This window comes from Ranitomeya variabilis, chromosome 2 (genome assembly GCF_051348905.1).
Source record: "Ranitomeya variabilis isolate aRanVar5 chromosome 2, aRanVar5.hap1, whole genome shotgun sequence".
In the NCBI taxonomy this organism is placed as follows: domain Eukaryota; kingdom Metazoa; phylum Chordata; class Amphibia; order Anura; family Dendrobatidae; genus Ranitomeya; species Ranitomeya variabilis.
The window spans coordinates 709,419,718-709,435,848 of NC_135233.1; the positions used below are offsets into that span (position 1 = coordinate 709,419,718).

General features: G+C 47.5%; 1 protein-coding gene across 2 annotated transcripts in view; it reads left to right on the plus strand.

The window, feature by feature from the left end:
• LOC143807668 (dynein light chain 1, cytoplasmic-like) overlaps positions 1 to 16,131 on the plus strand; it is a 63,880-nt gene that overhangs the window by 27,146 nt on the left and 20,603 nt on the right. For both annotated transcript variants that reach the window (XM_077289481.1, XM_077289483.1), the window contains exons 2-3: positions 3,937 to 4,074; positions 9,821 to 9,960. In XM_077289481.1, coding sequence (XP_077145596.1) covers positions 3,937 to 4,074; positions 9,821 to 9,960 — 278 coding nt within the window. The remainder of the gene's footprint in view (positions 1 to 3,936; positions 4,075 to 9,820; positions 9,961 to 16,131) is intronic.

Below are 16,131 nucleotides of genomic sequence, written 5' to 3' on the forward strand. Positions count from 1 at the left end.
TTTTTAATTAAGTGTAAACTAACCTGCAGTGCGTGTTTCAAATCTGCAACTTCTTTTGTCAGTTCGCTGAGTTTCAAGTGCAGATTTTCCTAGACTTGCATTTGATGCAGAAAATCCACAGGTAAAAAATTAACTTGCATTTTTAGTGCGTTTCCTCTGCAAAAATGCATTAAAAAAGCATGTAATTCGCACATGACTATGTTAATAAGATTTTGTCAAAACAAAATACCATGAAGTTTCAAAACAAAGCAGCTTTGTTTAACCCCTTCACCCCCGGAGCTTTTCCGTTTTTTCGTGTTCGTTTTTTCGCTCCCCTCCTTCCCAGAGCCATAAAGTTTTTTATTTTTCCGTCAATATGGCCATGTGAGGGCTTATTTTTTGTGGGACGAGATGTACTTTTGAATGATACCATTGGTTTTACCATGCCGTGTAACAGAAAACAGGAAAAAAATTCCAAGAGCGATGAAATTGCAAAATAAGTGCAATCTCACGCTTGTTTTTTGTTTGGCTTTTTTGCTAGGTTCACTAAAAGCTAAAACTGACCTGCCACTATGATTCTCCAGGTCATTACGAGTTCGTAGACACCAAAAATGTCTAGGTTCTCTTTTATCTAAGTGGTTAAAAAAATTCCAAAGTTTGCTAAAAAAAAATAAAAATTGCGCCATTTTCCGATACCCGTAACGTCTCCAATTTTCGTGATCTGGAGTCAGATGAGAGCTTATTTTTTGCGTGCCGAGCTGGCGTTTTTAATAATATAATTTTGGTGCAGATACGTTCTTTTGATCGCCCGTTATTGCATTTTAATCGCAAAAAAAACATAATTTTGGCGTTTTGATTTTTTTTCTCGCTACGCCATTTAGTGAACAGGTTAATCCTTTGTTTTTATTGATAGATCGGGCGATTCTGAACGCAGCGATACCAAATATGTGTAGGTTTGATTTTTTTTTATTGTTTTATTTTGATTGGGGCGAAAGGGGGGGTGATTTGAACTTTTATATATATTTTTTTAAAATATTTTTAAACACTTTTTTTTTTTAATTTTGGCATGCTTCAATAGCCTCCATAGAAGGCTAGAAGCATGCACTACACGATCGCCTCTGCTACATAGAGGTGAAGCACAGATCACCTCTATGTAGCAGAAATGCAGGGTTGCTTTGAACGCCGACCACAGGGTGGCGCTCAAAGCAATTGGCCATCAACAACCATAGAGGTCTCAAGGAGACCTCTGGTTGTTATGGCAATGCACCGATGACCCCCGATCATGTGACGGGTTGTCAGCGGTGCGAGCACTTCCAGCCGCGCGGCCAGGAGCGCTAGTTAAATGCCTCTGTCAGCGTTTGACGGCGGCATTTAACTAGTTAATGGGCGCGAGCGGATCGCCATTCCGCTCGCGCTCATTGCGTGCACATGTCAGCTGTACAAAACAGCTGACATGTCGCGGCTTTAAAGTGGGCTCACCGCCAGAGCCCACCTCAAAGCAGGGGATCTGCCAGCTGACGTACTATTCCATCAGCTGGCAGAAAGGGGTTAAAACATGACACCAAAAAGTGACAAAAACATCAGTGTAATAAAAAAAAACAAGTAAAAAATGCATGTATCAGAAATAGGACAGTAAGGGTATGTGTCCACGTTCAGGATTTGGTCAGGATTTTCCATCAGTATTTGTAAGCCAAAACCAGGAGTGGAACAATTAGAGGAAAAGTATAAAAGAAACATATGCTCCACTTCTGTATTTATCACCCACTCCTGGTTTTGGCTTACAAATACTGATGGAAAATCCTGACCAAATCCTGATGCAATCCTGAACGTGGACACATACCCTTAGAAAAAAATCAAGAGAAAAGAAGAGAATGAATCTGACCATAAAGGTATGTGCACACGTTAGGAATCTTTGCAGAAATTTCCTGACAAAAAACGGACTTTTTCCGCAGGAAATCCGCACGCGTTTTTCTCATGTTTTTTTGCGCTTTTTTTGAGGATTTTTCGTGTTTTTTTCTGGAGCTTCCCCAATTGAATAATATAGAGGGAAAAACGCGAAAAATCTGCAAAATTAATGAACATGCTGCGTTTTTTTCCGCAATATACTTTTTTTGCGGAAAAAAATGCAACATGTGCACAAAAATTGCAGATTGCATTCTAACTTTAGGGTGCATAATGGATGAGTTTGTTTTGCGGTTTTATTGCGTTTTTATAGCGAAAAATCCGGAACGTGTGCACAAAGCCTAAAAGTCCCAATACATCAAGATTGTTGAAACAAAATTATATTTTATTACGATCAAGTGACATCAAATAGGATAACAAACCAATGTCATAAAACCATAAAGGATAAAAGAAAAGTAAAAACAAGGGGCGCACACCCAGAAAGATATTACCAAATGTACAGAGGGGGTAGCATAGTAGGAATCAAGTTAAAAAACTACATGAAGCCCATAGAAATTGGCACATTTAATATCTTATATATAACTCATGTGAATGTAAAGCAAAGGCGGTATCCAAAACGCGCGTAGGTTCTTATATTACTTCTGTTATCTTTTAGTAAAAGACTACATATTACCACCACATAGTAACCTATAATACCACATACAAGGAACAAATACCACCACACCATGACCAGACCACATATTACCACCACATAGTGACTGAATACTACAATACTGATCATTAATGAAACCCCTCCCTCAAAACACAAAACTAAGTAACATTATGCACAGGACACAGGAACTCTGTATTTACTGTCAGTGTACAGGTAATACAGTGATCACCAGTAACATTAGACACAGGACCTCTGTATACAGTGTCAGTGTCCAGTAATATAGTGATCACTGGTGACATTATACACAGGAGCACTGTACAGAGTATACAGTGTATAGTGTCAGTATACAGGTAACACACTGACTCACCAGTGACGTCTCTAGCTGAAGTCCTTCATCTTTGCTTTTCTTTTTCATGCTGCGCAGACCGCCATCACTTCTTCCAGCCAGGACTCATGTCTGCATAAAATAACACAGTTACCTAGAACACGGCTTCCAGCACATTCCCCTCTTTTTCTCTTTCTTCTACACTACACATCTGAAAAAAGATATGCACCCACCATTAATACATAATTGGTTATTATGCAACCCACCATTCCAAATATAAATTATAGTCCACCACTGAGCCCCCACTATACATAGCCACAGTCCCCGTTACCCCCACTTCATCATGTGCAGTCCCCTTTACCCCATGTCATCTTTTTCAGCTCCTTTTAACCCCCCACTTTATATGCAGTCCCCTTTAACCCCCTCCCCACATTATCATGTGCAGTCCCCCTTTAACCCCCCACATCATGTGCAGTCCCCCTTTAACCCCCCTCCCCACATAATCATGTGCTGTCTGTTTCCGCCACCACTGCTCTGCATCACCGCTTCACTGCTGCTGTACCCGGGCATCTCCGCTCTCTCCCCTCTGTCCTGGAGTCTGCTTCCGGCGTTGCGCGCTCTAGCCGCTCTGTCTCTGGGCCTAAGAGCGCCGGTCCTTCTGCTGCAGCGCGTTCCCGGTGATCTACTTCCAGGTCCGGGCACGTCAATGCTTCTCCGGCACTTCCGGTGTCTTGCCCTTCTGGAGGTATGCTGAGTCTGTGCAGGCGCTCTGGGTTCTCCAGAGGGCGCAGGCGCATCTTCCCTGTTTCCTATTCCGGGGATTACCAAGGTCTGCTTTCCCGGTAAGCAATCCCGTTCCTGCCTCTACTATAAGAGGCAGGCTCTCCTGCTTCCTGGTGCCTGATTGTTATAGCCTTGCTATTGCGTCTGGCCCTTCCCATCCTAGTACCTTGTACTCTCTCTGATAGTGTCTTCGCTTACGTTTTCTCCGTCCGTGTTTGTCTCTTCAGTTTCCTTTTCTGTTCCTGGTTATTCCCTGTTCCAGTTTCTAACTTTTACCTTTTGTTTTTTTCCCCAGCATTCCTCCGTTTCGGATTTCCTGTTTTCCTGACAGTCCTCTGACTACCCGGGTCTCCCGCCAGTATCTATTCTCCAGCACCAGCACTCTCTCTTCTCTTCCTTCTTGGAGCCGTCCCTCTTGGTACTGTCACCATGGGTAAGTGACCTCTGGGCCTGCTCCTTACGGTCCTGTATAGGGATCGGTTCCTCACTAGGTCTGCTCGCCCAGGGGTAGGTCTCCCCATGGTCCAGAGGGTCCACTCTAGTTTCTAGTTCAGCCCGTTATAGTACAATCAGGCCATAGACCCCGCAGGTACCCCTTTTTCGTCCCAGAAGGAGTTGGCCCATTTGCGTGATAACCAGCAGCGCATAATGGCCTATATAAAGACTATGGAGTCACGCTTAACCTCTCTACAAACTGCTGACCCTGTGAATGCCGCCCAACTGGCTAGTCTCCAACAGGAGCTTACCCAGCAGCGAGATACTCAGACTCGCATGCTGAGTTATATGGCATCTATTGATGATTGCCTATTTAATTTACAGTCCGCTCCTGCTGCTTCTGCGCAAGCATCCTCTCTTGACTCCAGTCCTTTGCCCACCTCTCATCCTCCTCCTCATTTGGGTAAACCTCCCAGGTACGCCGGCGATCCCAAGCTCTGCAGAGGGGTTCTAAACCAATGCTGTCTCCATTTCAAGCTTCTGCCCCAGCAGTACCCCTCGGATCATGCTAGAGTGGCGTTTATTGTGTCTCATTTGGAGGGGGAGGCTTTAGCTTGGGTTAATCCCTTGTGGGAGCATGATGATCCCATAGTCTGCTACTTAGAGGATTTTCTTGAAACCTTTCGTAAGGTTTTTGATGAGCCTGGTCGTTTAGCTTCTACAACTGAGTCTCCCTTTAATTTACGTCAGGGATCCTCTTCTGTCGGACAATATGCCATCCGTTTCTGTACTTTGGCTTCAGAGCTTGGGTGGAACAATGAGGCCCTTGTGGGCGCTTTCTGGTGGGGTTTGTCTAGCCGGATTAAGGACGAGCTTGCTGGACGTGACACTCCAACTACTCTGGAGGATCTTATTTCCCTCGCTACTCGGATAGATCTCCGCTTTCAAAAGCGCTCCCATGAGTCCGCTCGGGAGAGGAGACCTAATCCTTCTACATCTACTTTCCATCAGTCCAGCGGTCCTCATGTCGCCGTTACCGCTTCTTCTACCTCTCCTACACCTGAACCCATGCAAGTGGATCGAGTAAAAATGGCAGAGCAGCGCCGTAAAGAGAGGCGTACTCAGGGTCTCTGCTTTTATTGTGGTAGTGCCGCCCACTTGCTTCGCAGTTGCCCAGACAGACCGGAAAACTTCTCCACCTAGGACAGGTAAGAGAGGCCTCCCTATGTGACTGTGTTTCCTTTCAATCTTTGACTCTTTCTGTCCTTCTTGTTTCCAACCAGGGTCGTTCTTCCGAAGTCGCGTATGTGGATTCGGGCGCAGCAGGTAATTTTATCAGTATTGAGGCGGCTCGGAGGCTTCGCATTCCAGTTTTCTCTTTGGACTCTCCTCGCCTTATTGCATCGATGGATGGAAGACCTTTACAAGAAGCAATTTCTTTTGTTACTGAAGAGGTGGAATTACAAATCGGGGCTCTTCATCATGAGAAAATCGCTTTTTATGTTTTGCCTAATCTCTCTCACGCCTTTTTGCTCGGTCTTCCTTGGCTTCGAGTTCATGAGCCTACTCTAAATTGGCGTTCAGGAGATGTGCTTCGGTGGGGCCCTTCTTGTCATGATCGTTGTCTACGGTCTGTATGTCCAGTGTTTTCTCCTCAGTCCACTTATGTTCCTGTTGGTTTGCCTTCTCCTTACTGGTCGTATGCAGACGTCTTCGACAAGAAAGAGGCTGAAAATCTTCCTCCACATCGTTCCTACGATTGTCCGGTTGATCTCCTCCCCTGTTGTTCTCCACCTAGAGGAAGAATCTATACTGTTGTGATCCGCTTTTTGGGCTCCCCTAGTGGTGGCTGGTGGTACTGGAGACTTGTGTGTTCTTTTGTGCCTCAGCTCACCTGCTTCCATCAGTTTTGGGAGTTCCCTATTTAGCCTTGCTCTCCAGTCACTTCCTTGCCGGTCATCATTGTAACCTGAGTCTTTCAGTTGCATGTTCCTGCTACCAGTCTGCTGATCAGCTAAGTGGACTCTTGTCCTTTTTGTTTTGTATTTTTTGTCCAGTTTACAGTTTGTCATTTCCTGTTACTGGAAGCTCTTGTGGACTGAAATTGCCACTCCTGTGTCATGAGTTGACACAGGAGTCTTAAAGTAATTTCAGGATGGGTTTTTGAAAGGGTTTTTCAGCTGACCGTGAAGTCCTCTTTTGTATCCTTCCTCTATCTAGTAAGTGGACCTCGCTTTGCTAAATCTACCTTCATACTGTGTATGTCTTTTCCTCTGAACTCACCGTTAATATATGTGGGGGCTACTATCATCTTTGGGGAATTTCACTAGAGGTAAGCCAGGTCTGTTCCTTCCTCTTCCAGGCGTAGTTAGTTCTCCGGCTGGCGCATGGCATCTAGGCAGCCGTAGGCATGCTTCCTGGCTACTGTTAGTTGTGTGGTAGATTTAGGTCACGGTCAGCTTGAGTTTCCATCACCCGAGGGCTAGTCTGTTATTTTGTGTTTCTGATGTTCCCATGCCATTGGGGAATCATGACACTATCCGCTCTCGGCAGTAGAGACCAAGGCTATGTCCGAGTATATACAAGAGAATCTGGCTAAAGGATTCATCCGAAAGTCTTCCTCTCCTGCTGGAGCAGGGTTTTTCTTTGTGAAAAAGAAGGACGGATCTTTAAGACCCTGTATTGATTATCGTGGATTGAACAACATCACAGTCAAGAATAGGTATCCTCTGCCTCTTATTCTGGAGCTCTTAGATCGTCTTCATGGTGCTCGCATTTTCACTAAGCTTGACTTGCGAGGCGCTTACAATTTAGTCCGGATTCGCTCCGGCGACGAGTGGAAGACCGCCTATAACACCCGGGATGGACATTACGAGTATCTAGTTATGCCCTTCGGCCTCTGCAATGCTCCCGCGGTTTTCCAAGAGCTCGTCAACGACGTTTTCCGATATCTTCTCTACTCGTGTGTTTTGGTTTATTTGGATGACATCCTTGTTTTTTCTCCAGATCTCCCATCGCATCGAAGGAGTGTTCGCAAAGTCTTGCAACGCCTGAGGGATAACCACCTGTATGCCAAGTATGAGAAGTGTGTGTTCGAACAAACCTCCTTGCCATTCCTTGGATACATCATCTTGGATTCTGGTCTTAAGATGGATCCCGAGAAGGTGAATGCCATTGTTAACTGGCCGCGACCCAGCGGAGTGAAAGCCATCCAATGGTTTATCGGATTTGCCAACTACTACAGGCAATTCATTCCGCATTTCTCTTCCGTAATCCATCCTCTTTCTCCTCTCACCCGTAAAAGTTCCTGCTTCAAGGTATGGACTCCGGAGGCTGAGGAGTCCTTTGTCTTGCTTAAAAAGTCTTTTTCCACCGCTCCTGTCCTGCATCACCCTGAGGTGAACAAGCCCTTCATTCTGGAGGTAGACGCCTCTTCTACGGGTGCTGGAGCTGTGCTCTCGCAAAAGACTCCTGAAGGTCGAATGGCTCCCTGCGGCTTCTTCTCTAAAGCCTTTTCGACTTCAGAACGGAACTATACCATTGGTGATCGAGAGTTGTTGGCCATCAAATTGGCTTTGGAGGAGTGGAGGTATCTGCTAGAGGGATCTGTTCATCCTTTTGTAATCTTCTCTGATCATAAGAATCTTGCGTACCTGCAAACTGCGCAAAGATTAAACCCACGACAAGCCAGATGGTCTCTATTTTTTGCCCGTTTTGAATTTGAGCTACGCTTTCGGCCAGGCAATAAGAACATTAAAGCTGACGCTCTGTCTAGGTCTTTTCAGTCGTTGGATACTGTGGAGGAGCCTGCATACATGATTGATCCTTCTAAAATCATAACCGTCGCTCCCTTACAAATGATCCGTCCTCCACCGGGTAAGACCCTTGTCTTGGACTGAGACAATAGGAGGGTGTTGTCTTGGGGTCATTCTTCCAAATTGGCTGGTCATGCAGGGTCCAAGAAGACTTTCCTTCTCATCTCTCGGTACTACTGGTGGCCTACATTACGTCAAGATGTTAAAGAATTTGTCGCATCTTGCCCCTCTTGTGCCCGATACAAAGTACCTAGACAACTACCATTTGGAAATCTGCTCCCTCTTCCAATTCCGTGTGCGCCTTGGCAACATATCGCCATGGATTTCATTACCGACTTACCCAGCTCTTCCGGATGTACAGTCATCCTAGTTGTGGTGGACAGGTTCTCAAAGATGGCTCACTTTATTTCGCTGCCCAGTTTACCCTCAGCTCCTGAGTTGGCCAACATTTTCATCCAGAACATCTTCAGACTCCATGGCTTTCCTCTGCACATCGTGTCAGACAGAGGAGTACAATTTACTTCCCAATTTTGGAGACCTCTGTGCAAACTCCTAAGGGTGTCTCTGGACTTTTCTTCCGCATATCACCCTCAAACCAATGGTCAAGTGGAACGAACTAACCAGACTTTAGCTGCCTATCTGCGACACTTCACTAATGCTCATCATAATGACTGGGTCAATTTGCTCCCTTGGGTGGAGTTTGCCTACAATAACCACTCCAGTTAAGCCTCTGTGAGAACTCCTTTCTTCATTGTATTTGGACAGCATCCTGGTTTGCCCCTACCAGTCTCTCCTGCCTCTGGAGTTCCAGCAGCCGACTCTTTAGCTTCTAAGTTTTCCACAATCTGGGGCGAAGTCAAAGAGACGCTTGACAAAGCGTCTTTAAGAATGAAAAGGCAAGCTGACAAAAAGCGTTTAGATCCTCCTCCTTTCTCACCTGGTGATAAGGTCTGGCTTTCTTCGAGATTCATCAGACTCAAGATTCCATCCTACAAACTTGGTCCACGTTTCATAGGTCCTTTCGAGATTCTGCATCGAGTTAACGATGTCGCTTACAAGCTGAGATTGCCTGCCTCGCTCCATATACCCAATACCTTTCATGTCTCTCTTCTCAAACTTGCTGTCTTTAACCACTTTCATCCCTCATCTTGTACCCCTTCTCAACCAGTCAGCGCTGACAACGTCTTTGAGGTGAGGGATATTCTGGCTGTTAAGAAAGTTCATGGAAAAGATTTTTTCTTGGTCGATTGGAAGGGTTTTGGTCCTGAGGAGAGATCTTGGGAACCTTTGGAGAACATTGATGCTTCTCGTATTCTTAATAAATTTTTGCCGCTTTACGTAGGGGGAGTTGTAAGGAGGGGGGTACTGTTATCGCCACCACTGCTCCGCATCACCGCTCCACCGCTGCTGTACCCAGGCATCTCCGCTCTCTCCCCTCTGTCCTGGAGTCTGCTTCCGGCATTGCGCGCTCTAGCCCCTCTGTCTCTGGGCCTGAGAGCGCCGGTCCTTCTGCTGCAGCGCGTTCCCAGCGATCTACTTCCGGGTCCGGGCATGTCAATGCTTCTCCGGCACTTCCGGTGTCTTGCCCTTCTGGAGGTATGCTGAGTCTGTGCAGGCACTCTGGGTTCTCCAGAGGGCGCAGGCGCATCTTTCCTGTTTCCTATTCCGGGGATCACCATGGTCTGCTTTCCCGGTAACCAATCCCGTTCCTGCCTCTACTATAAGAGGCAGGCTCTCCTGCTTCCTGGAGCCTGATTGTTATAGCCTTGCTATTGCATCTGGCCCTTCCCGTCCTAGTACCTTGTACTCTCTCTGATAGTGTCTTTGCTTACGTGTTCTCCGTCTGTGTTTGTCTCTTCAGTTTCCTTTTCTGTTCCTGGTTATTCCCTGTTCCAGTTTCTAACTTTTATCTTTTGTTTTTCCCCCCAGCATTCCTCAGTTCCGGCTTTCCTGTTTTCCTGACAGTCCTCTGACTACCCGGGTCTCCCGCCAGTATCTATTCTCCAGCCCCAGCACCAGCTCTCTTCTCTTCCTTCTTGGAGCCGTCCCTCTTGGTACTGTCACCGTGGGTAAGTGACTTCTGGGCCTGCTCCGTACAGTCCCTGTATAGGGGTCGGTTCCTCACTAGGTCTGCTTGCCCAGGGGTAGGTCTCCCACCGGTCCAGAGGGTCCACTCTAGTTTCTAGTTCAGCCCATTATACTGTCCTTCTTTAACCCCCATCATCATGTGCAGTCCCCTTTACCCCATATCATCCTTTGCAGTTTCTTTTAATCCCCCACTTCATGTGCAGTCCCCTTTAAACTAAACCCCACATTATGTGCAGTTCCCATTTAACCTCCTCCCCACATTATGTGCAGTCCCCATTTAACCTCCTTCCAACATCATCATGTGAGGTCCCCCTTTAACCCCCTCCCCACATCATGTGTATTCCCCCTTTAACCCCCTTTCCACATCATGTGCAGTCCGCCTTTAACCCCCCTTCTCACATCATGTGCAGTCCCTATTTAACCCCCTCCCCACATCATGTGCAGTCCCCCTTTAACTCCCCTCCCCCATCATGTGCAGTCCCTCTTTAACCCCCCTCACCACATCATCATGTGCAGTCCCCCTTACTCCTTACCCCGTCATCATATGCAATTCCTCCTCCTCCCCTCACCCATTTAATTCATTTTGTACAGAAAACAAAAAAGTTTTGTATACTTATCTCACAGTCGCTCTCCTGCAGCGCTGCTCTGCCTCCAGCATCCAGTACAAGTCGGGCGGTGCGTGCGCAATGACGTCATCGCATACGCGCCGTCACCTGACAGGAAGTACATAGAAGACGAAAGGAGCAGGAGCTGTGTTGCCATCAAGGTGCACAGCTCCAGGAAAGCTCCCAGGCCCCAGCGCAGACGTATGTGCCGCAGCGTGCACCACATTGCTGCAGGATGGGGCCCGATGAACAGTAGCACATAAGCAGGACCCTGGACCTATGGGCCCCTCTGTGTACTGCTGTTCACCGGGCCCCATACAGCAGTAAGGGCAGTAATGCCCTGATGGCGGCCCTGAAGCTGAGCAGCAGAAGTCAATGTCAAGCAGCAGCCACCAAAGCAAACAAGATTTTAGGGTGTATAAAAAGTGATCCCAACGTATTCTTACCCCTTTATAAATCACTCGTGAGTAGTGTTGAGCGATACCGTCCGATACTTGAAAGTATCGGTATCGGAAAGTATCGGCCGATACCGGCAAAGTATCGGATCCAATCCGATACCGATACCCGATACCAATACAAGTCAATGGGACTCATGTATCGGACGGTATCCCTGATGGTTCCCAGGGTCTGAAGGAGAGGAAACTCTCCTTCAGGCCCTGGGAACCATATTAATGTGTAAAAGAAAGAATTAAAATAAAAAATATTGCTATACTCACCTCTCCGACGCAGCCTGCACCTTACCGAGGGAAGCGGCAGCGTTCTTTGTTTAAAATTCGCGCTTTTCTTTCCTTTACGTGAAGTCCCGGCTTGTGATTGGTCGCGTGCCGCCCATGTGGCCGGGACGCAACCAATCACAGCAAGCTGTGACGTAATTTCAGGTCCTTCAGGATTTTAAAATTACGTTCCGGCGTTGTGATTGGTTGCGTCGCAGTCACATGGGCGACGCAACCAATCACAGCAAGCCGCGACGTAATTTCAGGTCCTTCAGGATTTTAAAATTACGTCCTGGCTTGTGATTGGTTGTGTCGCGATCAACCAATCACAAGCCGGGAGGCTGGACACGCGCGCATTTTAAAATGCGCGCTTGTCCAACCTCCCGTGACGTCCCGGCTTGTGATTGGTTGCTTCGCGGTCAACCAATCACAAGCCGGGAGGCTGGACACGCACGCATTTTAAAATGCGCGCTTGTCCAGCCTCCCGGCTTGTGATTGGTTGATCGCGACGCAACCAATCACAAGCCCGGGACGTCACGGGAGGTTGGACAAGCGCGCATTTTAAAATGCGCGTGTGTCCAGCCTCCCGGCTTGTGATTGGTTGATCGCGACGCAACCAATCACAAGCCGGGACGTCACGGGAGGCTGGACAAGCGCGCATTTTAAAATGCGCGCGTGTCCAGCCTCCCGTGACGTCACGGCTTGTGATTGGTTGCGTCGCCCATGTGACTGCGACGCAACCAATCACAAAGCCGGGACGTAATTTTAAAATCCTTAAGGACCTGAAATTACGTCACGGCTTGCTGTGATTGGTTGCGTCGCCCATGTGACTGCGACGCAACCAATCACAAAGCCGGGACTTCACGTAAGGAAAGAAAAGCACGAATTTTAAACAAAGAACGCTGCCGCTTCCCTCGGTAAGGTGCAGGCTGCGTCGGAGAGGTGAGTATAGCAATATTTTTTATTTTAATTCTCTCTTTTACACATTTTTACATTAATGTTGTTTCGATACCGATACCCGATACCACAAAAGTATCGGATCTCGGTATCGGAATTCCGATACAGCAAATATCGGCCGATACCCGATACTTGCGGTATCGGAATGCTCAACACTACTCGTGAGGTCACATCTAGAATATGGGATCCAGTTTGTGCTCCACATTTAAAAAAGGATATTCAGAAACTAGAATCAGTTCAAAGGGTGGCAACTAGATTATTACAAGGGATGGAAGGACTCTCATATGATGAGTTGAAAAAGTTGGGCTTGTTTAGCTTACGAAAAAGACGTCTCAGAAGAGATCTCATTTACATGTATAAATATATGTGTGACTAGTACAAAGGACTGGAGCATGACTTATTCCTTCTAAGGACCATACTTAGGACCAGGGGGGCACTCAATACGGGTGGAAGAAAGGACATTCCGACGCTAAATAGTAAAAAGGTTCTTTACATTTAGAACAGTCAGACAGTGGAATGCTCCACCACAAGGAGTAGTAATGGCAGACACAATAACAGCTTTTAAAAAAGGGCTGGATGATTTCCCCAATACACTTAAAGGGAATCTGTCACCCTAAAAATGGCCTATAAACTAAGGCCACCGGCATCAGGGGCTTATCTACAGCATTATGTAATGCTGTAGATAAGCCCCCGATGTATCCTGAAAGATAAAAAAAACAGGTTATATTATACTCATCCAGGAGCGGTCCCGCTGCTCAACAGGACAGACAAAGTACGCCTGCACAGGAGCCACGGCAAGAAGACAAGAAGAGGATGTGATCGTATGAAGATGGGAGACACCGGACCCAGACAGCGACGCCCATCGGACCGGACCGCAGCGTGACCTCCCCTGGGTGAGTATAATATAACCTGTTTTTCTTATCTTTCAGGAAACATCAGGGGCTTATCTACAGCATTACAGAATGCTGTAGATAAGCCCCAGATGCCGGTGGTCTTAGTTTATAGGCCATTTTTGGGGTGACAGATTCCTTTTAACATTGCTGGTTATAGCTAATTTAGTGACAAAATGCACAATTGGTGGAGGAAAGTTGATTTTAATGGACCTAGGTCTTTTTTCCAAATATGTAACACAGGTAGTTGACTGATCATTTGACCCACAGTAGAACCTTTTATAATGGCACAGCAGCAGTCAGTCATGGTCTATGCATGAGGTATCATGGTCTGGGCCAGCAATTACAGCAAGGGAGCAGTGTAAGCCTTCTTAGCTGGGAGCTCTGATACCTCATGCAACTCCTATATTTTTTTTTCTCCAGCCACACTCAGATGGCACAAGCATCAGTTTTATACAGTACTATTAGTAGAAAAATGTAAGGAAAGTAACACAGGTAGTTGAGTGAAAGTAAGTGCAGGCCTACTGTACCTGTCTGGGAGCCAACTTGAATTCTCCACAAATGTAAAAATTATTGTCCCACACCATTAAAGTAGTATCAATTTCTACAGAGTAGCAATATTATAATGGCCCTCTGACACCCCTTCCACTACAGGCAACCCACCAGATGGAAACACAACTTGGATTATCAACATTTAAAAAAAATGTTGTCATACACCACAAAAGTGGCATCAATTTTCACAGAATAGAAACAGTATAATAGACATCTGCCCCACCTTCCACTACAGGCAGTGTGGCACACCAGGAGTTCCGGTACCACAGTGATGCTTCCTTCCTCTCGGGGAGGGTAGTGCCATGCCTGGAGACAAGTGGGATCCCTTTGGCAGGTAAATCTTACACAACATATGCTACTCCAGGCCAGAAGAGGGTGCTCAAAACCCTGTTTTAGAGTAACTTCCCTGATATCCATCCTGGTCTGGAGGAGGAGTGAATTCAGTCTGGAGCAGACAGTGAAGGGAGAGGAGTGATTAGGAGCTCAGGGAGGCAGTGATTGGGCCTCCTGTGAGCCAGGGCACAGAAACCAGGCACCGGGAGCCCGAGATGGTGGATAACTGCAAGGTCCACAGTAGAACCCGAGGGCATAGGATGTAATTTAAATTGCCCATACCATAACTGAGGTACAGCAGCAGATAGAGCCTGGAGCACCCTGTCAGAGAGCCCCAAGAGAACAGCTCAAGCTGCCTGCCGTGCATGTACTGTCCCAGGACAGAAGAGAGAAAGGGGTACCTTGCCAGCGAACTACAGGTAGCAAGGGGCTAGAAAACCAGCGCACAGTGGAAGGCTCCCAACCTGACCTGCCAAGGGAGATCACTACTTGTTTTCAGGCTGCCTGGACTCCTTCTGTACCTGTTGCCGGTACCCTGGACTGAGGCCTGTTACCATCAGTAAACCAGGTAAAGACTGCAACTCTGTATCATCCGTTATTTTACCGGCAACCCACCATCCTTGCCATACACCTTGGGAGCCCTGGGGACCCCGTCTCCCCTGTGGGAAGCGTCACCATCTTGCTGCAACAACGTCACCCCAGAGGACCCCTTTAAGCAGCATCGGTCCCTCTGACGAGAGCCATAGGTGGCATCACAAATAAACTTTATTACCAAATTCCCTTGAAAGACTTTTCTCCTTTTATTAAGTGCCCAGGGCCACGGGCCGGGTCGCAGCCACCGTGACATCCCCTTTAAGAGCGATTGGAAACAGTACTGAGTATCCCCATTGCCCTGGTGGGCGACTCATACTTTTGGCGTCATGAACAGGATTTCGTGCCCTGGCATCGCCAGGTACTGTGTGCCAGAAACTGTAACAGTTTGCTTGCAAAACCGCCATTGCCGCCCCGCGTGGAGCGCGAGGGGTAGAAGGAGGCGTACCTTCATGGGCGGAGCAATCCAAAAGAGGGCGAAGTGGAAGCTGGTGCCGTTTGCGAGGAAAAGCCAGAAGTGAAGAGGCCATGCAGCAACAGCGCAAGTGAGGACGCCACAAAGCCCTGGATGGAGGGACCTCTACAGATCGCGCAGAGGAGAAACCGCTGCAGACCACGAGCAGGAGAGATGCCGGGCCTCTACAAGGTTAGCAAGAGGACATGTCTGACCCTCGAGGAGAATTGGCGGTGGTCGCAGCCACAGGCCCCATGATGCCCCCAGATCCTGCGGTAGTCGCAGCCGCAGGTCCAGTAATGCCAACAGGCCCCGCAGTGCCCGCAGCTCCTACAAGTCAGCCGGACCCCCTCGCGGTAACTGCTCCCATAATGCCGCTATCCATACCCTATATACCAGGAGCGGCCTGACTTCCACAATATTCTGGGGAGTTCCATACACTCAGCGACTTTAAGGAAAGGCTCAGCAGCCTATTTGAGGTCTATCCCCTGACAGAACATCAAAAGGTCAGCATTCTAACTGGCCAACTGATTGGCGTAGTCTTAAGAGAAGTAAAATCCTGGCCAGATATGGAAAAAGGAACTGTGCAACAGATATTTACCAAACTTAAAACCATTTTTGACACCCACACTGCTGCAGAAATTAAAATGGGGTTTTTCAGGTGCAAACAACGGACACAGGATAACATACGGGACTATGCCCTTAATCTGCAAGAGGCACTATGGGCCATCAAACAGGTTGACCCTAACAGCGTGCAGGATAGGGACAGGCTCTTAAAGGAACAGTTCATTGAAGGGCTCCTGTCCAACACCCACAGGACTCAGCTACGCATCCTGGCCTTTCAAAACCCTGACCTGGACTTTGCACAATTTAAAGACAGTGCCATCTGGGTGCTGCATGAACCTCAGCCCAGCTGCACAGTGCCCTCTAGGCATCCAGCACTCAGGTACCACCAGGAGTTGGAACCACGCCATCAGGTCCCTGTTGAGGCCGACGCACAGATCCTGGATCATGACCCCTTCACAGGACTACGCCTCCAGGTGCAGGAACTGACTAA